Consider the following 24679-nt stretch of genomic DNA (forward strand, 5'->3'; position numbering starts at 1 on the left):
ACACAATATCCCTGGGTACTAATTCAACGTTTCAGTACCTGTAATAACATTATTTCATCAGAGATATATAATAAATATATATATAGTTCATATACTTTTTCCTATCTCATGACAATTATTATAGTGTCTGCAGGAGGACCTCTAACCCAAGTCTCTTTTACCACAGTTTACAGTCACCTTCACAAGTTTTGACATTGAGAGCGGCGGTCAGGACTGTTTGTTTGACAAGCTGAAGATCTACATCGGGAGAGATCTTAGAATGTATTATCAGGACTATAAACTCTGTGGGCAGGCCCTCCCACCACCAATAACATCCAACGGGAAATCGATGCAGATTTTCTTTACCAGTGACTCAAGCGTGGGACGCCCAGGATTCAGGCTGACATACCAAGCAGGTAATAATAATATGAACTTTTTTGGTTATTTTTTTTCTCCAATTTTTTTTTTTTTAACTCAGGAAGGTTATTCTATTATAATCACCGCCTTATTGCGGAATTCAAAAGGTGACATTTAAAGACATAGAGCTCCTGGCATGAAAAATTATTTGGTCAATAAACCTCTTTTCCCCAAAAACCCAGAACCTAATGCCTGAAGCCCCTGTGGTTCTAGAGTTACTACCACCAGTAGGGGTCACTGTTTGCCTTAAGGCATTACAAAATATGTACAGAATTGTCTTTATCTGTAACGCTCCATGCAGCTAGGACCAGTGGCGGATGTTACCTAGGGGCTGCAGCCCCCCTGCAGTAAAATGTACCACCTGCAAGGACTGCCTAGCAGTGACCGTGACTTCCCATTGGAAATCACCTTCTAATCAAAGCCAGACCGGCAGTCTCATAGAGCACATCCCATGGGAAGGCCCATTCCTGCTGTAGTGTCAGTCCTTACCAGCTGCAGCTGATGCAGTCCCTTGAAGCCTGCTTGTCAATGTATGCGGATGCACGGGATCACAGTATATAGGTCCTATCTGCACATGCACCAGGTCACCTTACAGGTCAGAGGTGCGTCAGGAATAGGGGCATAGCGAGTCGGCCGGGGGTAATTGGCAGTCTAGGGTGATGCGACATATGCTGTGTCCCATTGCTGGAATGTGCCATTGCTAGTATGTCCCATTGCTGATATGTCCCATTGCTGGTATGTCTCATTGCTGATATGTCTCATTGCTTGTATGTCCCATTGCTGGATTGTGCCATTGCTGATATGTCCCATTGCTGATATGTCTCATTGCTGATATGTCTCATTGCTGGTATGTCCCATTGCTGGTATGTCCCATTGCTGATATGTCTCATTGCTGGTATGTCCCATTGCTGATATGTCCCATTGCTGATATGTCTCATTGCTGGTATGTCTCATTGCTGATATGTCCCATTGCTGGTATGTCCCATTGCTGGAATGTCCCATTGCTGGAATGTCCCATTGCTGGTATGTCTCATTGCTGATATGTCCCATTGCTGGTATGTCCCATTGCTGGTATGTCCCATTGCTGATATGTCTCATTGCTGGTATGTCCCATTGCTGATATGTCCCATTGCTGATATGTCTCATTGCTGGTATGTCTCATTGCTGATATGTCCCATTGCTGGTATGTCCCATTGCTGGAATGTCCCATTGCTGGAATGTCCCATTGCTGGTATGTCTCATTGCTGATATGTCCCATTGCTGGTATGTCCCATTGCTGGTATGTCTCATTGCTGGTATGTCTCATTGCTGATATGTCCCATTGCTGATATGTCCCATTGCTGGTATGTCTCATTGCTGATATGTCCCATTGCTGATATGTCCCATTGCTGGAATGTGCCATTGCTGATATGTCCCATTGCTGGTATGTCCCATTGCTGATATGTCCCATTGCTGATATGTCTCATTGCTGATATGTCCCATTACTGGAATGTGCCATTGCTTAAATGTCCCATTGCTGATATGTCTCATTGCTGGTATGTCTCATTGCTGATATGTCTCATTGCTGGTATGTCTCATTGCTGGTATGTCTCATTGCTGGTATGTCCCATTGCTGATGTGTCCCATTGCTGATGTGTCCCATTGCTGGAATGTGCCATTGCTGATATGTCCCATTGCTGGAATGTGCCATTGCTGATATGTCCCATTGCTGATATGTCCCATTGCTGATATGTCCCATTGCTGATATGTCCCATTGCTGGAATGTCTCATTGCTGATATGTCCCATTGCTGATATGTCCCATTGCTGGTATGTCCCATTGCTGATATGTCTCATTGCTGGTATGTCTCATTGCTGATATGTCCCATTGCTGGTATGTCCCATTGCTGGAATGTCCCATTGCTGGAATGTCCCATTGCTGGTATGTCTCATTGCTGATATGTCCCATTGCTGGTATGTCCCATTGCTGGTATGTCTCATTGCTGGTATGTCTCATTGCTGATATGTCCCATTGCTGATATGTCCCATTGCTGGTATGTCTCATTGCTGATATGTCCCATTGCTGATATGTCCCATTGCTGGAATGTGCCATTGCTGATATGTCCCATTGCTGGTATGTCCCATTGCTGATATGTCCCATTGCTGATATGTCTCATTGCTGATATGTCCCATTACTGGAATGTGCCATTGCTTAAATGTCCCATTGCTGATATGTCTCATTGCTGGTATGTCTCATTGCTGATATGTCTCATTGCTGGTATGTCTCATTGCTGGTATGTCTCATTGCTGGTATGTCCCATTGCTGATGTGTCCCATTGCTGATGTGTCCCATTGCTGGAATGTGCCATTGCTGATATGTCCCATTGCTGGAATGTGCCATTGCTGATATGTCCCATTGCTGATATGTCCCATTGCTGATATGTCCCATTGCTGATATGTCCCATTGCTGGAATGTCTCATTGCTGATATGTCCCATTGCTGATATGTCCCATTGCTGGTATGTCCCATTGCTGGAATGTCTCATTGCTGGAATGTGCCATTGCTGATATGTCCCATTGCTGGTATGTCCCATTGCTGGAATGTCTCATTGCTGGAATGTGCCATTGCTGATATGTGCCATTGCTGATATATCCCATTGCTGGAATGTGCCATTGCTGGTATGTCTCATTGCTGATATGTCCCATTGCTGGAATGTGCCGCCAGGCGGAGGGGGAGCACAGAGTGGAAATCTTCCTGCTTCCTCTCTGCGCTCCCCAATCCGTGTGACGGCGGCAGGGCACATATGTGTGTATGCATAAATCCAGTCCACCCATTATGTATACATATGTAAGTATCAGGCAGACCACTCTGCACCGTGCATTGACAATGGGACCCGGCATATGTTTCAGCTGTTTTATTTTCCCCTGTGCAGCTGTCTCCTGTGCCACCTGCCTGATTGGCCAGGGTTCCAGAAGGGAGCGGGGAGGACAGGGAGAAGGCAGCTTAGTGTTTACTGAAGCTGTCATATAAAATAGCACATAGTGATTTTCATCGGCAAGCTAAAAACGCCAGCGCGCAACTGAGAAGCTTATGCAGGAAGAAAAAAAATGGTACCTGCAAAATTACTGTGAGAACGATTTATCTTTACTGCACTTTATCTGAGCATCGCTGTTGCAGGTCTCAGATGGTTATCTGGTGCAATGCCGCACACTCTTCATGAAGATATATACACACACTATCATTATTATTATTATTATTTACTTATATAGCCCCGTTATATTCTGTTGCGATTTACAGAAAGGCGTCGTATCACATTTACTTGTTTTCCCGGATTATTTGGGATTTCCCGCATCCCAGCCACTTTCCTAGTGAAGTTATTGTAGTAAGTGGGCAGAACTGGGAGAAATTATAGTATATTATTATTATATATTATATTATAATATATATTATACAATATATTATAATATTATATTAGAATATATATTATATTATATCCTATTGTATATAGGATTGGGAGTTATTATAGTAAGTGGGCAGGATTGGGAGAAAATACCAAGAATCTCGGGTCCGTAGGGACGGGGCCTGGCTAATATGATGCGATTCTTTAAGAATTGCATTATTTTAGCCCTGCCCCGTCCTCACGGATCCACAATATGGAGGCGGGACATAATGATGTACTGTAAGAGCCTGACCCCGCCCCCAAAGTGCTAATCTGCATCTTCTCTCCTGGCTTCTCCCAGAGGCGATAAATGAAAATTCAGCAAGTATGCTCCATATAGTACTCTGAATTTTAGCCAGCATATGTGTTTTGTTCCTTATATAATTTTTTTTTTAAGATTATTATTTTACTGATTTTCTGTGTTTTTTCTTGTGTATGATGCTTGATAAGTGTTATGGTGCATACACACGGTCAGATTTGTCAGACTTGTCAGATTTGTCAGATGAACGACTGAACGATTGAACGATTTGAACGATTGAACGATTTTTGACTGCATTAAAATGAATGGAATCGTCCAAGTCTGACTGCAAACACATCAGATGTCAGAAATCGTTATCTGACCATCGGGAACGCGCATCGTTGATCGTCCATCGTTCAGGCATGTCAGATATGAACGATTTTCCTTCAGATATGAACGACTGAACGATTTTTAAATCGTTATCGTTCATATCTGAAGGAAAAATCTGATCGTGTGTATGCACCATTATTTGCAAAATCCAATTTTACTGAAAGCTTGTGCACTTGGAATGAGACCCCATCTTTCTCTTGCAGTATAATTGGTGGAAAATTCATACAGGATTATAAATTCCACTTGTCCAAAGAACACACTTCAGAAGACCATCACTATATGTCCCATCGTAAGAGACTCACGTGATATAATGACAACTGGAATTACACCATAATAATTTTCAAGTTTGCGTTTATATGTTAATTGTACAGCCCATTGTTTTATAATTATATAAAATGACAATCTGTTTATAAAACATGGAAAAAAAAGTGTTTTGTTATTGTCATGGAAAGGATTTGTTATTTTCATATCTAGGTATGTTTTACCTTCAATGACTGCTGTGAATTCCATTATTAGTGTTACAACTGCTTCTGGAGTACAGACAGGCAGACTCATCAGACAGTACAAATGCAGTACCACTTATAACCACTAGGTAGAAATCCAGGACACTCTAGAACTCTGGAGGTCCCCTTTCAAGTGACAAACTGCAGTCACAGTGCAAAATCAAGGAATTGCACAAAGGAGCTCATTCAGACCCGTTCACTAATTGCGGCCGCTCGCTCCCAGCGTATTTAAATTTTGCAGAGTGACGTCAAGGCAGCCGCTCGCTCGGCAAGGCATAAGCACTCCCACTATGTCTTGGCGTTCGATCACTTTATCAATGTAGACGCCCATTAGCGAGACTTTACACGCCCACTAGCGCACGTCATCTCCAGGAAGTGTCTTAAATCATTGGTACATCGAAGACCATCAGAAGTGATCGCAGCGCTTGTGGTTGACTCTAACCTCCTGCAAGCACTGCGAGCAGTTCAGGCTAAAAAACAACCAAGTGACGTGTTCAATGACGCTACTTTGCTAATTATGCACACCCACAAAACTCCGTTTGAACACTCAGACACGCCTCCGTTCTCACATACACTCCCCCATTCACAAGCACCTTCCCCTGTTACCACCCTCAAACGGCTCTATCTGTCACTCAAAGTAGCCTCCAGTCTGTGTACTACGAGCGCACTATTCCCCATCGCTAAGACTGGCTTGCGCACTGCGAATTAAACGCATGCGCAGACGGCGACTATCGGTCAGTGCAAGCGGCCGCAGCTTAGCGAGCAGGTCTGAATCAGGTCCAAAGTTTGCTCAGATTTCAGCCATGACACATAGGTTTACCAAGCAAGACTGAGGTATTTGTAGGGCAGGAGCTGGGCAGGTAAAGCATATTACACATACAGCAACATTTGTAAAGCAAATGTTTTAATTGTAATTCCTCATTAAAAGGTTGACCCTCTCTCGCATTAAAACAGGGATTCCCAAACTTTTTGGAATCACGGCGCCTCAGAGTATCAGCATTTCTTTATTTTTACGGCACCCCTAGGCCAAAAATTTCTTACTGAGAAATTTAGCAAAAATTATTAAATGATGTAAGTTGTGCCTATTATCTGTCATCCTTAGGGTCAGTTATGTGGTGATGGACGGGGTTGTGCTTCTTTGTCACGTATTTTAGGATTAGCAGCCTGGCTCTGCCCATCACATGGACCAGAAATAATTTGATTTGGTCCTGGATCTTCAACCCATGGCACCAGGGGCGTATTAGAAACTGTGTGTGTGTGGGGGACGGGGGCGTGTGCAGCCACCTTGAAGCAGGTCCCCACTCCCCCCTCCCCCCATACCTGTTGAAATCTGCCTCTTGCGCAGTGCTCTGGCGCCTTATGCGTTCTCCCGCCGCGTCATCTTACCAGTGATAAATTCTGAATGATCTTTGCCAGCTACTGTGCGGCGCCATCTTTCGGAATGCATCACTGACAAGATGGCGCTGCGCCAGGAACATAGGAAGCCGGTGCACCAACCTCCTGTACCCATGGGCCCGTGTGCACTGCACATCCTGCACCCGTGACTTTAAGCCATGAAGTGGGAATTGGGGCAGGGTGTGCAGCGTGATTAAGAATGTTGCTCCTGGTTCTGAAACATGGACCTAAGCACAAGCACTAGGGACCTCATTCAGACCCGGTCGCAAGCGCTGAGCGCTCGCAACCGGGTCGATGTTAAGGCCCTGCGCACGTGCAGCGGCCGCACTGCGCGTGCGCAAGCCCCGGTGCGAGAGAGAATTTTTCTTGCTCCGGAGCTCACTACGAAAGGGGCGGCTGTCGATGTTGATCAGTAGCTCGCCCCGTTTTGTAGGCGGGGCGGGGGGGTGGCTACACAAACGGAGGTGTTCCCAAGCGAACGTCTGCCATTTTGTGGGCGGCCGCACTGACATCACCAGTGATGTCAGTGGAGAGCTTCCTGCTCGATCAGAGCAGGAAGCTCCCTAGGGCTTGCGGTTGCTGAGACCCAATCTTAGGGTCTCGTCGCAAGCCCCGTTGGTCTTGACCATCGCGACCATCAACCTGGTCGGTCGCTAAGATGTGGGTGGTGATAATCACTTGCTCCTAAATGGCGACAAGACAAAAGAACTGGTAATTGATTTTCGTAGGAGATGTTTAGAGCAGAAATTGCCAGTGTCTATTAACAACCAGGATGTTGATACAGTCGAGTCTTTTAAATTTCTGGGTATCCAGGTTGCGGCAGATTTGACATGGTCTTTAAATACACTGTCCCTAATTAAAAAGGCGCAACAGCGTTTGTTTTTCCTAAGACGTTTGAGGGCCTCGGGAGTTAGCAAAGTAACTATGCTAAACTTTTACAGATGCTCAATTGAGAGCATTCTGACGTTTGGTATCATTATCTGGTATGGCAACTGCACAGCGAGTGAAAGAAGTGCACTGGAACGGGTTGTTAGGACCGCCAGCAAAATCATTGGCGTGCAGTTGCCAACTATTCATGATGTTTATGGGCTTAGGGTTCTAAAGAGAACCAAAGGTATCATATCGGATCCAAGCCATCCATTTCATGAATTTTTTGATAAGCTCCCATCTTTAAAACGGTTCAGAGTACTTCGGGCACGTACGAGTCGCTTGAGGGTTAGTTTTCTTCCATCTGCTGTGCGCATGCTGAATGCTATGAATGTATCTCTTTAGTTAATTTAATTTTATTATTTTCGTGAAATTGTTTGTGATAACCTTTACCATGGATTGCTATTCACTGTTTTTTTTTTTAAAAAGTGCAATGTAATTTCGTCTTGTTTTGCTGATGACAACAATAAATACAATACCCACAGCTTAGCTAGCGACCAGGAGGCCGCACTAAAAAAAATAAGTGGCTGCCCTCATTCAGAGAGAGCGATCGCTTCTTGCGACCGCCTCTGAATGAGGGCCTAGATCTCCTGGATGGACATCACCAGCGTGGCAGCGGAAGTGGACTGATGTGGTTTCTCCAGAAAGCTGCCTGCAAAACCTGGCTCCCAACTGCTAATTATTGGATTTTCCCAGGTTCTTATGTCCATAAAATACACTGGAGATGGGGGAAGCAGGGGATCAGTTATGGAGCGTACACACGGTCAGATTTGTCAGACTTGTCAGATTTGTCAGATGAACGATTGAACGATTTGAACGATTTTACCAAAGTTTTGAACGATTTGAACGATTGAACGATTTTTGACTGCATTAAAATGAATGGAATCGTCCAAGTCTGACTGCAAACCCATCAGATGTCAGAAATCGTTATCTGACCATCGGGAACGCGCATCGTTGATCGTCCATCGTTCAGGCATGTCAGATATGAACGATTTTCCTTCAGATATGAACGACTGAACGATTTTTAAATCGTTATCGTTCATATCTGAAGGAAAAATCTGATCGTGTGTATGCACCATTACTCTGTACAGCAAAAGTAGGGATCATTGTGCTGCCTCTTCCACAAAGGGTGTTTTTTTCTGGAAGAAATGGGAGTCTATGCTGCTGAGAGGGGCTGTTGTGCTCTATTGCCTGTGTGCTAGGAGGAGGCATCTGTGTCAGGGGGTTATTCTTGTATCAAGGGGGATAATTATCAAAAGTAACAGTAGGTGTGTCATTTTGAGATGTTTTGATTTACGGGCTATTGCCCATTACCCTAGTGTGCGCTACGGGCGCCTGGGTCAGAGCTGACACTGGTTCATGCAGCTTCACCACTGAATGTAGACATCACTTTATGTAATCCCTGTGCACACAGTGAACCTGATGCTGAGTTGAGCGAGCACCTATTTGCGGAGGGTATCTTGCGTGCTTTGGCTCTGCGCATGCTCCACGTGTACACAAGTACGGACTTGAGTTGCTGAGTTGTACGCATTTCATTCGCATCCCCACTAGCAAAGAGACCTAACTGGGCAGTAACGGGCAATAGTCAATATTCTGTAACGGCGTGTTGACAGGACTGCGGACTGCGCAGAGTTGGGTGAAAGCGTAAACACATGTTTCCCGGTGTATCTTATGCACCAAATATAAGCTGGTGCGAGTCTACACTGATGATGGTGAAGATGATGGGCACCAAACCAAGTGTATGGATTGCGTACAACTCAGCATGCCAACAAACGTATCAGCGTATTCAACGCTGCACCAAGCCCATGTAATTACTATGTTTAATAATAACAGTTACTTATATAACGACAGCATATTCCCTTGTAGCTGTTCTCTTTAATATTTACTTTAATGGTATTACATTCCACCCACTTTAATGTCACCTAGATCCCCCTGTACTAAGCCACGCCCCCAACCTATTGAATTATCACACCTCAGTAAAACAGAGGGTGGAGCTTTGAAAGATAATGGGGAAGGTAAGATAAACAATGACATCTGTACTAATAAATGGTGAGCTCCGCAAGCACTGTCACAAAAGCTAGCTAGTCATAGAAGAAGAATATTTGTATAAATTAGTCCTTTAATATTTATTACATTCAACAAATATAAACTGAAAAAAAAAATCAGGATTAGAGTCCCTTTAATCTCTCGCTTTGCCTGTGTAAATGCACAGTGACACCAGAGATTAGCACATACAGGTATTACCGATTTAATTAGCGCATTCTGCTGATCAAACCACAAAACACTTTTATTTTTTTTTAAATATTTCACTGAACAAACTGCAAAGTCACAATTCTTTAAATGTATTTATACAGATTCAAAATGTGGTCTGTGCCAGGGATTGTGATTTATACCAATAAGGACCACGAGTGCCCAATATGGCAGCCTTAGCGATGGTTGGTGAAAAGCTACATATCCGTCGCAATGCAACTTGGCTTGAGTTCATACAGCAGTATTGGATTCTTCTGCCTCAGGCTTCGGCTTCCTGGGGCTGTGGTTGTGAGTGAGACAGGGACCGTAGGCTGGCTAGGCACAGGGCCTTCTGGGTAGCCAATGTGAAGTCGTCGCAGCTGGTCCATTCTGCAGCCTTGGACTTGGGGTAAAGCGCCTGAGACAAAGGACAGACAGACAGGTTAAGCTGCAACAAAACGGTTTCAGAAGTAACATTATTTGTTATTTCTTCCCTACAGGCAAATTATTATTATGCAATAGAGACAGACTTTTAGGGGTATATTTACTAAATTGCTATTTTTTAGAAGTGGAGATGTTTCCCATAGCAACCAATCAGATTCTAGATCAGGCCTGGCCAACCTGTGGCTCTCCAGCTGTTGTGAAACTACAAGTCCCATCATTCCCTGCAACAGTTTTAGCATTCCCTAACAGTAAAACTGTGGCAAGGCATGCTGGGACTTGTAGTTTTTCAACAGCTGGAGAGCCACAGGTTGGCCAGGCCTGTGCTAGCTATTCTCTTCTAGAAGGTGCTAGAGAAATTATCTGAATGGTCGCTATGGGCAACATCTCCACTTCTAAAAACCCACACTTTAGTAAATATACTCCATAGTAGCCTAAAGCAAAGTGTTCATTTATAGATGCAGGATAAACTACAAGGTACACTTTAGGTTGTGTAAACAATACTGGCTTTTGCCAAGCCTACATGTAATGCATGCTTACCAACTCTCCCTGATTGTCAGGGAGACTCCCTGAAATAGTAGCAATCTCCAGGATTCCCTGAAGAGTCTAGCAATCTCCATGATTGCACCTTATACCCATTATGAAGCTGTTATATAAAAAAAACATATATATACATTCAAATGGGATCATTAGTATCATTCCCTGCATTGGTTATAAGGCACAATGATCCCTATGGCTACTAGGGATGTGCGCCGGACCATTTTTGCCGGATTTGGATTTGGTTCTAATTCGTCGTCCGGATTTGGATTTGGATTTTTTTTACAAAAATTGACAAAAAAAGCTAAAATCACATAAATTGGTCCTTTTTTTCTTCCTAGAGTATCATTAACCTCAATAACATTCATTTCCAGTCATTTATAGTCAATTTAGACCACCTCACAGCTTATAGTATTGTTTTCACCATTATTGGCCAAAGGTTGCAGTGAGCTGACTGGTTACCAAGCGACAAAGCAGCGGCACAGACACCACAGTATAAAGCACATCTATGAAACATTGCCACACAGCAGTGGCAGAAATGAAAAGTAGTGCACCCACCCAGTGGGGTATGGCCAGCAGAATCACAGTGCTTGTTACATAGTGGGCTACGGCCCAAGGAGTCACAGTGCACAATCTTATTCACATTACACCGCACATAGTGCCCCTGATTCACATTACACCATAAAGTAGTGTCTCTTATTTATGTTACGACACATAGTAGTGCCCCTTTTACACAATGCCCACAGTAGTGACCCTTTTACACAATGCCCACAGTAGTGCCCCTTTTACACAATGCCCACAGTAGTGACCCTTATACACAAAGCCCACAGTAGTAATGCCCCTTATACAATGCCCACAGTAGTAGTGCCACTTATACAATGCCCCCAGCAGTGGTGTCCCTTACACAATGCCCACAGTCAGTCCTATGCAGCCCTATGCAGTCCCCTTAGTAGTAGGGCCCCCTATGCAGTGCCCCCAGTAGTAGTATGCCCCCCAGTAGCAGTGCCCCCATTAGCAGGCCCCCAGTAGTAGTGCCCCCATTAGCAGGCCCCCAGTAGTAGTGCCCCCATTAGCAGGCCCCAAGTAGTATGCCCCCCAGTAGCAGTGCCCCAGTAGTAGTGCCCCCATTAACATGCCCCCAGTAGTAGTGCCCCCATTAACATGCCCCCAGTAGTGGTATGCCCCCCACTAGCAGTCCCCCCATTAGCAGGCCCACAGTAGTAGTGCCCCCATTAGCAGGCCACCAATAGTAGTGGTGCCCCCATTAGCAGGCCCCAAGTAATATGACCACCCAGTAGCAGTGCCCCAGTAGTAGTAGTGCCCCCATTAACATGCCCCCCACTAGCAGGCCCCCAGTAGTGGTATACCCCCCTTAGCAGGCCCCCAGTAGTAGTAGTGCCCCCATTAGGAAGACCCCAGTAGTAGTAGTGCCCCCCCTTAGCAGGCCCCCAGTAGTAGTATGCCCCCCAGTAATGCCCCCTTACACACACACATAAAAGAAAAAAAAAACTTACCTGAATCCCCGCTCCCGCCGCCGTCCACTCTGCTCTGCTGTCCCGCTCTGAGGAGGGAGCCGGAAGACGGAGCTCATGATTGAGCTCTAACCGGCTCCCTCCGTGCAGCAGCCAATGAGAGTCTGTGTGACTTATAGGGGTTGGGTATGAAATCCCGGCTTTTGGTCAGAATATCGACACCCATAGGAAACACACGTAAGTGTTTTCCTAACCCCTACCCTAACCCCTACCCTTACCCTCCCTCCCCTGTGCCTAAACCTAACCTCCCCCCTAGTGTCTAAGCCTAACCTCCACGCACCCTAAACCTAACACCTCCTCCCCTGTGCCTAAACCTAACCTCCCCCATAATGCCTAAACCTAACCTCCCTCTCCCCGCACCCTAATTCTAACCCTCCCTCCCCGGTGCCTAACCCTAACCTCGCTACCTAACCCTAAGTTCCCCCTAACACCCCAATACTTACCTTCGGGATGCAGGTGGTTGGGATACTGGTGCCGGGATCCCGACCTGTCAGGATTTCGGAGCCAATATTCAGACCATCCGCATCCCGCACGCCGGGATCGCCGACTACTTCCCGTCTCATAGTCATCACATCCGCTGGGAGACAGTTCCTCAGTGATTAGTGAGTAAATCTGTCATATAGTCTCAGTGTGTCCAGTATGTGAGAGGCTATGAATTAATAGAATTCCCAGGTGCATCTTATATTACTGAGCAGTCTGCTAATAGCGATGCAACATTCACTTAAGAAAATGAAATGAATAAAGAAGCACAAAATGTGGAATATACATGATGATGCCGAATCTGAATCAAACTCATCTACCGGGATTTCCCTCACTGTACAACTATCATTAATGCACTTCCTCACTTTTCCACTACCATTGCTGCACTTCCTCACTGAACCAGTATCATTACTGCACTTTCTCACTTTACAACTATCATTACTACACTTCCCCACTGTAGCACTATAATTACTTCTCTTCCTTACTGTGCTACTATCATACCTACTCTTGCTCCTTGTACCATTATCATTACTGCTCTTCCTCACTGTTCCACAATCATTGCTGCACTTCCTCACTGTTCCACTGTCATTACTTCTCTTCCTCACTGTACCATTATCACTACTGCACTTCCTCACTATACAACTATCATTACTGTACTTCCTCACTGTCCCAGTATGATCATTACTTCTCTTCCTTACTGTGCCACTATAATTTCTGCACTTGCTCACTCTACCATTAAAATTACTGCTCTTCCCCACTTTACAACTATCATTGCTGCAATTCCTCATTTTCCACAATCATTACTGCACTTCCTCACTGTACCAGTATCATTACTGCACTCCCTCACTCTACAACAATCATTACTGCCCTTACTTACTGTACCATTATATCATTAGTGTTCTTTGTCAATGTGCCACTATAATCAATGCTCTTCCTCATTGTACTGTTATCATTACTGCAGTTCCTCACTGTGCCACTAACAGTACTGATCTTCATTACTGCACCCTTATCATAACTTCTCTTGTTCACTCTACCATTATCATTACTGCACTCACTCCTTGTACTACTATCATTACTGCACTTCCTCATTGTACTATCATTACTGCACTTCCTCACTGTACTACTATCATTATTGCACATCCTCACTATACCGCTATCATTACTGCACTTCCTCATTGTACTATCATTACTGCACTTCCTCATCGTACTACTATCATTACTGCATTTCCTCACTATACCGCTATCATTACTGCACTTCCTCATTGTACTATCATTACTGCACTTCCTCATCGTACAGCTATCATTACTGCATTTCCTCACTATACCGCTATCATTACTGCACTTCCTCATTGTACTATCATTACTGCACTTCCTCATTGTACTATCATTACTGAACTTGCTAATTGTACTATCATTACTGCACTTCCTCACTGTACTACTATCATTACTGCACTTACTAATTGTACTATCATTACTGCACTTCCTCACTGTACTACAGACATTACAGCACTTCCTCACTGTAGTACTATCATTTCTGCACTTCCTCGCTGTACTACTATCATTACTGCCACTTACTCATTCTACTGTCATTACTGCACTTCCTCAGTGTACTACAATCATTACTGCACTTCCTCATTGTACTATCATTACTGCACTTACTAATTGTACTATCATTACTGCACTTCCTCACTGTACTACAATCATTACTGCAGTTCCTCACTGTACTACTATCATTACTGCACTTCTGCATTGTATTATAATTACTGCACTTCCTCATTGTACTATCATGACTGCACTTCCTCATTGTACTACTATCATGACTACACTTCCTCACTGTACTACTATCATTACTGCACTTACTAATTGTGCTATCATTACTGCACTTCCTCACTGTACTACAATCATTACTGCACTTCCTCACTGTACTACTATCATTGCTGCACTTCCTCACTGTACTACTATCATTACTACACTTCCTCGCTGTACTACTATCATTACTGCCACTTCCTCATTCTACTATCATTACTGCAGTTCCTCACTGTACTACAATCATTACTGCACTTCCTCATTGTACTATCATTACTGCACTTACTCACTGTACTACAATCATTACTGCACTTCCTCACTGTACTACTATCATTACTGCACTTCCTCATTGTATTATAATTACTGCACTTCCTCATTGTACTACCATGACTGCACTTCCTCACTGTACTACTATCATTACTGCACTTCCTCACTATACCACTTTCATTACTGCACTTCCTCACTGTACTACTATCATTACTGCACTTCCTCATTGTACTATCATTACTGCACTTCGTCACTGTACTACTATCATTACTGCACTCCCTCATTGTACTATCATTACTGAACTTACTAATTGTACTATAATTACTGTACTTCCTCACTGTACTACAATCATTACTGCACTTCCTCACTGTACTACTATCATTACTGCACTTCCTCACTGTACTACTATCATTACTGCACTTCCTCAGTGTACTATCATTACTTCACTTCCTCATTGTACTACTATCATTACTGCACTGCCTCACTGTACTACTACAATTACTGCACTTCCTCATTGTACTATCATTACTGCACTTCCTCACTGTACTACAGTCATTACTGCACTTCCTCACTGTAGTACTATCATTTCTGCACTTCCTCACTGTACTACTATCATTACTACACTTCCATACTGTACTACTATCATTACTGCACTTACTAATTGTACTATCATTACTGCACTTCCTCACTGTACTACAGTCATTACAGCACTTCCTCACTGTAGTACTATCATTTCTGCACTTCCTCGCTGTACTACTATCATTACTGCCACTTACTCATTCTACTGTCATTACTGCACTTCCTCAGTGTACAACAATCATTACTGCACTTCCTCATTGTACTATCATTACTGCACTTACTAATTGTACTATCATTACTGCACTTCCTCACTGTACTACAATCATTACTGCACTTCCTCACTGTACTACTATCATTACTGCACTTCTGCATTGTATTATAATTACTGCACTTCCTCATTGTACTATCATGACTGCACTTCCTCATTGTACTACTATCATGACTACACTTCCTCACTGTACTACTATCATTACTGCATTTACTAATTGTACTATCATTACTGCACTTCCTCACTGTACTACAATCATTACTGCACTTCCTCACTGTACTACTATCATTGCTGCACTTCCTCACTGTACTACTATCATTACTACACTTCCTCGCTGTACTACTATCATTACTGCCACTTCCTCATTCTACTGTTATTACTGCACTTCCTCACTGTACTACAATCATTACTGGACTTTAACATTGTACTATCATTACTGCACTTACTCATTGTACTATCATTACTGCACTTACTCACTGTACTACAATCATTACTGCACTTCCTCACTGTACTACTATCATTACTGCACTCCCTCATTGTACTATCATTACTGAACTTACTAATTGTACTATAATTACTGTACTTCCTCACTGTACTACAATCATTACTGCACTTCCTCACTGTACTACTATCATTACTGCACTTCCTCACTGTACTACTATCATTACTGCACTTCCTCAGTGTACTATCATTACTTCACTTCCTCATTGTACTACTATCATTACTGCACTGCCTCACTGTACTACTACAATTACTGCACTTCCTCATTGTACTATCATTACTGCACTTCCTCACTGTACTACAGTCATTACTGCACTTCCTCACTGTAGTACTATCATTTCTGCACTTCCTCACTGTACTACTATCATTACTACACTTCCATACTGTACTACTATCATTACTGCACTTACTAATTGTACTATCATTACTGCACTTCCTCACTGTACTACAGTCATTACAGCACTTCCTCACTGTAGTACTATCATTTCTGCACTTCCTCGCTGTACTACTATCATTACTGCCACTTACTCATTCTACTGTCATTACTGCACTTCCTCAGTGTACAACAATCATTACTGCACTTCCTCATTGTACTATCATTACTGCACTTACTAATTGTACTATCATTACTGCACTTCCTCACTGTACTACAATCATTACTGCACTTCCTCACTGTACTACTATCATTACTGCACTTCTGCATTGTATTATAATTACTGCACTTCCTCATTGTACTATCATGACTGCACTTCCTCATTGTACTACTATCATGACTACACTTCCTCACTGTACTACTATCATTACTGCATTTACTAATTGTACTATCATTACTGCACTTCCTCACTGTACTACAATCATTACTGCACTTCCTCACTGTACTACTATCATTGCTGCACTTCCTCACTGTACTACTATCATTACTACACTTCCTCGCTGTACTACTATCATTACTGCCACTTCCTCATTCTACTGTCATTACTGCACTTCCTCACTGTACTACAATCATTACTGGACTTTAACATTGTACTATCATTACTGCACTTACTCATTGTACTATCATTACTGCACTTACTCACTGTACTACAATCATTACTGCACTTCCTCACTGTACTACTATCATTACTGCACTTCCTCATTGTATTATCATTACTGCACTTCCTCATTGTACTATCATGACTGCACTTCCTCACTGTACTACTATCATTACTGCACTTCCTCATTATACTACTGTCATTACTGCACTTCCTCACTGTACTACTATCATTACTGCACTCCCTCATTGTACTATCATTACTGCACTTACTAATTGTACTGGAATTACTGCACTTCCTCATTGTACTATCATTACTGCACTCCTTCAGTGTACTATCATTACTGCACTTCCTCATTGTACTATCATTACTGCACTTCCTCATTGTACTACTATCATTACTGCACTTCCTCACTGTACTACTACCATTACTGCACTTCCACATTTTACTACCATTACTGCACTTCCTCATTGTACTATCATTACTGCACTTCCTCACTGTACTACTATCATTACTGCACTTCCTCATTGTACTACTACCATTACTGCACTTCCTCATTGTACTATAATTACTGCACTTCTTCACTGTACTACTATCATTACTGCACTTCCTCAGTGTACTATCATTACTGCACTTCCTCACTGTACTACTATCATTACTGCACTTCCTCATTGTACTATCATTACTGCACCTCCTCACTGTACTACTATCATTACTGCACTTCCTCACTGTACTACTATCATTACTGCACTTCCTCATTGTACTACTACCATTACTGCACTTCCTCATTCTACTATCATTACTGCACTTCCTCACTGTACTACTATCATTACTGCACTTCCTCAGTGTACTATCATTACTGCACTTCCTCACTGTACTACTATCATTACTGCACTTCCTCATTGTACTATCATTACTGTACTTCCTCACTGTACTACTATCATTACTGCACCTCCTCACTGTACTACTATCATTACTGCACTTCCTCACTGTACTACTATCTTTACTGCACTTCCTCACTGTACTACTACCATTACTGCACTTCCTCATTGTACTATCATTACTGCACTTCCTCATTGTACTATCATTACTGCACTTCCTCACTGTACTACTATCATTACTGCACTTCCTCACTGTACTATTATTACTGCACTTCCTCACTTTACCACTATCATTACTGCACTTCCTCATTGTACTATCATTACTGCACTTCCTCACTGTACTACTATCATTACTGCACTTCCTCATTGTTCTATCATTTCTGCACTTCCTCAATGTACTACTATCATTACTGCACTTCCTCACTGTACTACTATCATTACTGCACTTCCTCATTGTACTACTATCATTACTGCACTTCCTCACTGTACTACTATCATTACTGCACTTCCTCACTGTACTACTATCATTACTGCATTTCCTCACTGTACTACTATCATTACTGCACTTACTAATTGTACTATCATTGCTGCACTTCCTCACTGTACTACAATCATTACTGCACTTCCTCACTGTACTACTATCATTACTGCACTTCCTCACTGTACTACAATCATTACTGCACTTCCTCACTGTACTACTATCATTTCTGCACTTCCCCACTGTACTTCTATGATTACTGCACTTCCTCATTGTACTATCATTACTGCACTTCCTTGCTGTACTACTATCATTACTGCCACTTCCTCATTCTGCTGTCATTACTGCACTTCCTCACTGTACTACAATCATTCCTGTACTTCCTCACTGTACTACTATCATTACTGCACTTCCTCATTGTACTATCATTACTGTATTTCCTCACTGTACTATTATAATTACTGCACTTCCTCATTGTACTACTACCATTACTGCACTTCCTCATTTTACTATCATTACTGCACTTCCTCATTGTACTATCATTACTGCACTTCCTCATTGTACTACTACCATTACTGCACTTCCTCATTTTACTATCATTACTGCACTTCCTCATTGTACTATCATTACTGCACTTCCTCGCTGTACTACTATCATTACTGCACTTCCTCATTTTACTATCATTACTGCACTTCCTCACTGTACTACTATCATTACTGCACTTCCTCTGTGTACTATCATTACTGCACTTCCTCACTGTACTACTATCATTACTGCACTTCCTCATTGTACTATCATTACTGTACTTCCTCACTGTACTACTATCATTACTGCACCTCCTCACTGTACTACTATCATTACTGCACTTCCTTACTGTACTACTATCATTACTGCACTTCCTCACTGTACTACTACCATTACTGCACTTCCTCATTGTACTATCATTACTGCACTTCCTCTGTGTACTATCATTACTGCACTTCCTCACTGTACTACTATCATTACTGCACTTCCTCATTGTACTATCATTACTGTACTTCCTCACTGTACTACTATCATTACTGCACCTCCTCACTGTACTACTATCATTACTGCACTTCCTTACTGTACTACTATCATTACTGCACTTCCTCACTGTACTACTACCATTACTGCACTTCCTCATTGTACTATCATTACTGCACTTCCTCATTGTACTATCATTACTGCACTTCCTCACTGTACTATTGTTACTGCACATCCTCACTGTACTATTATTACTGCACTTCCTCACTGTACCACTATCATTACTGCACTTCCTCATTGTACTACTATCATTACTGCATTTCCTCACTGTACTACTATCATTACTGCACTTACTAAATGTACTATCATTACTGCACTTCCTCACTGTACTACAATCATTACTGCACTTCCTCACTGTACTACTATCATTACTGCACTTCCTCACTGTACTACAATCATTACTGCACTTCCTCACTGTACTTCTATGATTACTGCACTTCCTCATTGTACTGTCATTACTGCACTTCTTTGCTGTACTACTATCATTACTGCCACTTCCTCATTCTACTGTCATTACTGCACTTCCTCACTGTACTACAATCATTACTGGACTTTAACATTGTACTATCATTACTGCACTTACTCATTGTACTATCATTACTGCACTTCCTCACTGTACTACTATCATTACTGCACTTCCTCTGTGTACTATCATTACTGCACTTCCTCACTGTACTACTATCATTACTGCACTTCCTCATTGTACTATCATTACTGTACTTCCTCACTGTACTACTATCATTACTGCACCTCCTCACTGTACTACTATCATTACTGCACTTCCTCACTGTACTACTACCATTACTGCACTTCCTCATTGTACTATCATTACTGCACTTCCTCATTGTACTATCATTAGTGCACTTCCTCACTGTACTATTATTACTGCACTTCCTCACTGTACTATTATTACTGCACTTCCTCACTGTACCACTATTATTACTGCACTTCCTCATTGTACTATCATTACTGCACTTCCTCACTGTACTATTATTACTGCACTTCCTCACTGTACCACTATCATTACTGCACTTCCTCATTGTACTATCATTACTGCACTTCCTCACTGTACAATTATTACTGCACTTCCTCACTGTACTACAATCATTACTGCACTTCCTCAGTGTACTACTATCATTACTGCACTTCCTCATTGTACTACTATCATTACTGCATTTCCTCACTGTACTACTATCATTACTGCACTTACTAATTGTACTATCATTACTGCACTTCCTCACTGTTCTACAATCATTACTGCACTTCCTCACTGTACTACTATCATTACTGCACTTCCTCACTGTACTACAATCATTACTGCACTTCCTCATTGTACTTCTATGATTACTGCACTTCCTCATTGTACTGTCATTACTGTACTTCCTTGCTGTACTACTATCATTACTGCCACTTCCTCATTCTACTGTCATTACTGCACTTCCTCACTGTACTACAATCATTCCTGCACTTCCTCACTGTACTACTATCATTATTGCACTTCCTCATTGTACTATCATTACTGCATTTCCTCACTGTACTATTATAATTACTGCACTTCCTCACTGTACTACTATCATTACTGCACTTCCTCATTGTACTACTATTACTGCAATTCCTCATTGTACTGTCATTACTACACTTCCTCACTGTACTGTCATTACTGCACTTCCTCACTGTACTCTCATTACTGCACTTCCTCACTGTACTCTCATTACTGCACTTCCTCACTGTACTACTATTACTGCACTTCCTCATTGTACTATCATTACTGCACTTCCTCACTGTACCACTATCATTACTGCACTTCCTCATTATACTGTTATCATTACTGCACTTCCTCATTGTACTATCATTACTGCACTTCCTCACTGTACCATGCAAGGAAAGTCCAGGACATGCCCAATCCTCCCACTAGGGATTGACACATTGCTCCACCACTGGGCTTGTTTCAGTACAGATCTGATATGGTAATGATTGCAATTGCAATGCCATAAGTAGCCTAACATAAGGACGTCCCCTTTACCTTGCACACATCCATAATACTTAGCAAGACTGCGAAACCATCGGTAACATCGAGTACCATCGCAGCCTCACGCACACCTGCACAAGGCCTGACCAGAAATTGATAACTTCATCACACACAGCGAAAGCCCAAGCTGCGTATGGCATCGAAATGGCTAATTTATGCACGTCCCTGTAACGGCGTTCAAACGCTCTGGGTGTCGCCAGCCACCCTTCACCCCCCAAATGGTACTTCCTGTCAATCACTCTGCGATTGGTCTGCGTAGTCACTGTGATCGCAATCCCAATTGCAGTGGAGTCTTTACGCATCATACTGCAATGCATACGCATGCACAGAACGCAACCATCGTCCTATAGTGCAAGGAATCGCAGTTGCAATCACTGCTCAATCAGGCCCATTGTTTGCAAATCCATCATCCCCTTCCCCAGAGATATAGACACAGTATGATGTAAGAATAATCTCCTCCATTACTATCCTCCCTATGTAACTGCAGATTTATGAACACATTTACCAACCAAAATATCAGCCCACATTTTTTTAACACTATATCGCCCCCAATAAATTGAAATCACTGGACTATGATTCCCCATCACAACTTGTTTGGTGTATATGGTAACAATTGTTTGAATAATAAATATGTACTTTTAGTACATGTCAATTTATAATCTCAAATGAGGAGAACAGTAACAATTGCAATCTATACAGTAAACTGTATGTGAAGAAGAAGAACTCTGGCAGTAGACATGTTCATAATTATATATAAAATAATGAACTTTACTGAGAAAAACCTTTAACACCTGGCACCTACCTGATAATGGAATATACATATAAATAAATAAATAAGTAAATAAAATGTGCTTCTCCCATTTTCCTAGCAATGTGTAACTGTCTGTATGGCTGCAGTGATTGGTGTGCAGCACATTGCTCATTTACCTGTGTAACGTCACCCAGATCACCTGCCTCTGCCTATGTCATGTATGGATGAATACAGGGCACAGCCTGTCATACTTAGCAACTTGCATTTCTTTTTAACCATTCCTGAGATTTTTGTTGCAAAAACTGCATTCTTGTCCTTTCTCCGCTAGAATTGTATCATTTCACTCGTTCATCTATGTACTTCCACTCTGTTACTATTAAATCCAGCACAGGGAATACATTGTAGGTCAGTAACTGTTTATAAATCTGTCAGTACATAAATATATAAGTATTGGAAACGTATTATTACCTGGTTGTCTGCCCTGGTCTGTGTTGTCCATGGGAGTGACCTGCTCTCTGCCTGCAGCTGCGGGGTCATCTTCAGCAGCATAGACAGGATGTCACCTCTACTAGGTCTTCTCCTCTGGCCAGACTGCTCCTGGGCTGTCCTCATCTCTCTCTCCGGGGTCCAGGATTCCACGGCTCTGGGTACGTCTGAGGGCTGCTTAGTCACCCAACTACCTTCAAATGTCCTCTTATCTTCTCCCGGCTTCTTATCAAGGAACAAGTTATCTACCATGCTACTGTCTTCATCTCCTGGGATCTGGGTCACCCAACTCTGACGTCCCCGGTTCCTCTCGTCACCTCCTTGGTGCTTGGTCATCCAACTTTGTAATCCCAGTGTTCTCTCCTCATCTCCTGGGTACTTAGTCACCAAACTTTCTCCCATGGTTCTCACCTCATCTCCTGGGTGCTTCGTCAGCCAACTTTGTTCTCCCAAGGATCTTTCCTCATCTCCTGGGTACTTGGTCACCCAACTTTGTTCTCCCAGGGTTCTCTCCTCATCTCCTGGGTACTTGGTCACCCAACTTTGTGCTCCCGGGGTTCTCTCCTCATCTCCTGGGTGCTTGGTCACCCAACTTTGTTCTCCAAGGGTTCTTTCCTCACCTCTTGGGTGCTTGGTCACCCAACTTTGTTCTCCCAGTGTTCCCTCCTCATCTCTTTGGTACTTTGCCACCCTTCTTTGTTCTCCCAGATTTCTTTCCTCATATCCTGGGTACTTGGACACCCAACTTTGTCCTCCCAGGCTTCTCTCTTCCCCTAGTTCCTTATAGTTCCTCCATCCGCCTAGGCTTCTGCTCTTTTCATCATGAATTGCCCCCTTGACTTTAGGACCTCTCTTCTCCTCCTGACCTCTCTCCATGATCTCAGACTGTAACTTCTCCACTAAGCTTCGGTTCTCTCCTGGATCAGGATACAGCTGGTGCTCCGATCCTGCACCTTCCCACGGTCCGTATTTTTCCCCTGTCCACTCCCCTGCCCCCTGGTGGCTGAGCGGAAAGCTGTCTCTCTTCCACAAGTAGGGGGAGCGCCGGACTCCGATGAGGAGTCCAGATGCTCTGCCCACAGTGTGATACCTGGGGCTGGCAGAGTGCTTGTACCAGGAGGACCCTGGCTGGGCGGCAAACAAAAGTAAGAAGCCTAAAATGCAGCTCCTAAGAGGGATCATCATCCAGCTGATCTGCACCAGTGCTCCCCAGAGAGGGATGACCTCCTAGTGGTGTCCGGAGGGGTGATGAATGGTAAGGAACAGTATTTACTGAGGAGTGCGTGTGTGCAGAGGACAGGTGATGTCTGCAGAGTATTGCAGAGGAGAGGTGCCTGCAGAGTATTGCAGTATATTGCAGAGATGTGCCTGCAGAGTATTGCAGAATAATAAAGAGGACTGGTGCAAGCAGAATATTACAGAGAGAAGTTAGGAATTTCAGTAGCCCCCTCCTCTGTGCCTATGGCAGATCTGTGTGTGTAACGTATCCCCCCTGCTCCCCTCTATATAAGGGTCCCTCGGAGGGGTGGGGAAAGGGGACTGGAGTCATCGCATGGTTACTGGGAAGAGTCATCATCACCCTGTGTGTATTGTGGGCAGAGCACAAAGCCTATGTCACACAGAGGGAAAGCACCATCATCCATTACTATAGTGTATATCAGTAATAGCAGCAGTCATGCACCAGTCATACTGTGTATAGCAGAGGTGAGTACATGCACCAGTCATACTGTGTATAGCAGAGGTGAGTACATGCACCAATCATACTGTGTATAGCAGAGGTGAGTACATGCACCAGTCATACTGTGTATACCAGAGGTGAGTACATGCACCAGTCATACTGTGTATAGCAGAGGTGAGTACATGCACCGGTCATACTGTGTATAGCAGAGGTGAGTACATGCACCAGTCATACTGTGTATAGCAGAGGTGAGTACATGCACCAGTCATACTGTGTATAGCAGAGGTGAGTACATGCACCAGTCATACTGTGTATAGCAGAGGTGAGTACATGCACCGGTCATACTGTGTATAGCAGAGGTGAGTACATGCACCA

At 43.1% G+C, this 24679-nt stretch overlaps 1 protein-coding gene across 1 annotated transcript; it reads right to left on the reverse strand.

Moving 5' to 3' along the window:
* Positions 1-9581: 9581 nt before the first annotated feature.
* Positions 9582-24061, reverse strand: NPW (neuropeptide W). The gene is made up of 2 exons (XM_088464929.1): positions 22609-24061; positions 9582-9912 (listed from the first exon to the last, which is right to left on the reverse strand). Exons 1-2 carry the CDS (start codon positions 23809-23811, stop codon positions 9775-9777), a joined length of 1341 nt encoding a protein of 446 aa, XP_088321055.1. The 5' UTR covers positions 23812-24061; the 3' UTR covers positions 9582-9774.
* Positions 24062-24679: the final 618 nt, after the last annotated feature.

The sequence above is a fragment of the Taudactylus pleione genome, unplaced genomic scaffold (assembly GCF_031769625.1).
Source record: "Taudactylus pleione unplaced genomic scaffold, aTauple2 ptg000061l, whole genome shotgun sequence".
NCBI classification, from domain to species: domain Eukaryota; kingdom Metazoa; phylum Chordata; class Amphibia; order Anura; family Myobatrachidae; genus Taudactylus; species Taudactylus pleione.

Bases quoted from the DNA above. Each gene is read 5' to 3' on its own strand.
- NPW (XM_088464929.1), bottom strand. From the start codon at position 23,811: ATGATGATCCCTCTTAGGAGCTGCATTTTAGGCTTCTTACTTTTGTTT. The intron at 9,913-22,608 runs GTAATAATACGT...CCTTTGTCTCAG, and splicing joins AGACCAGGGCAGACAACCAG to GCGCTTTACCCCAAGTCCAA.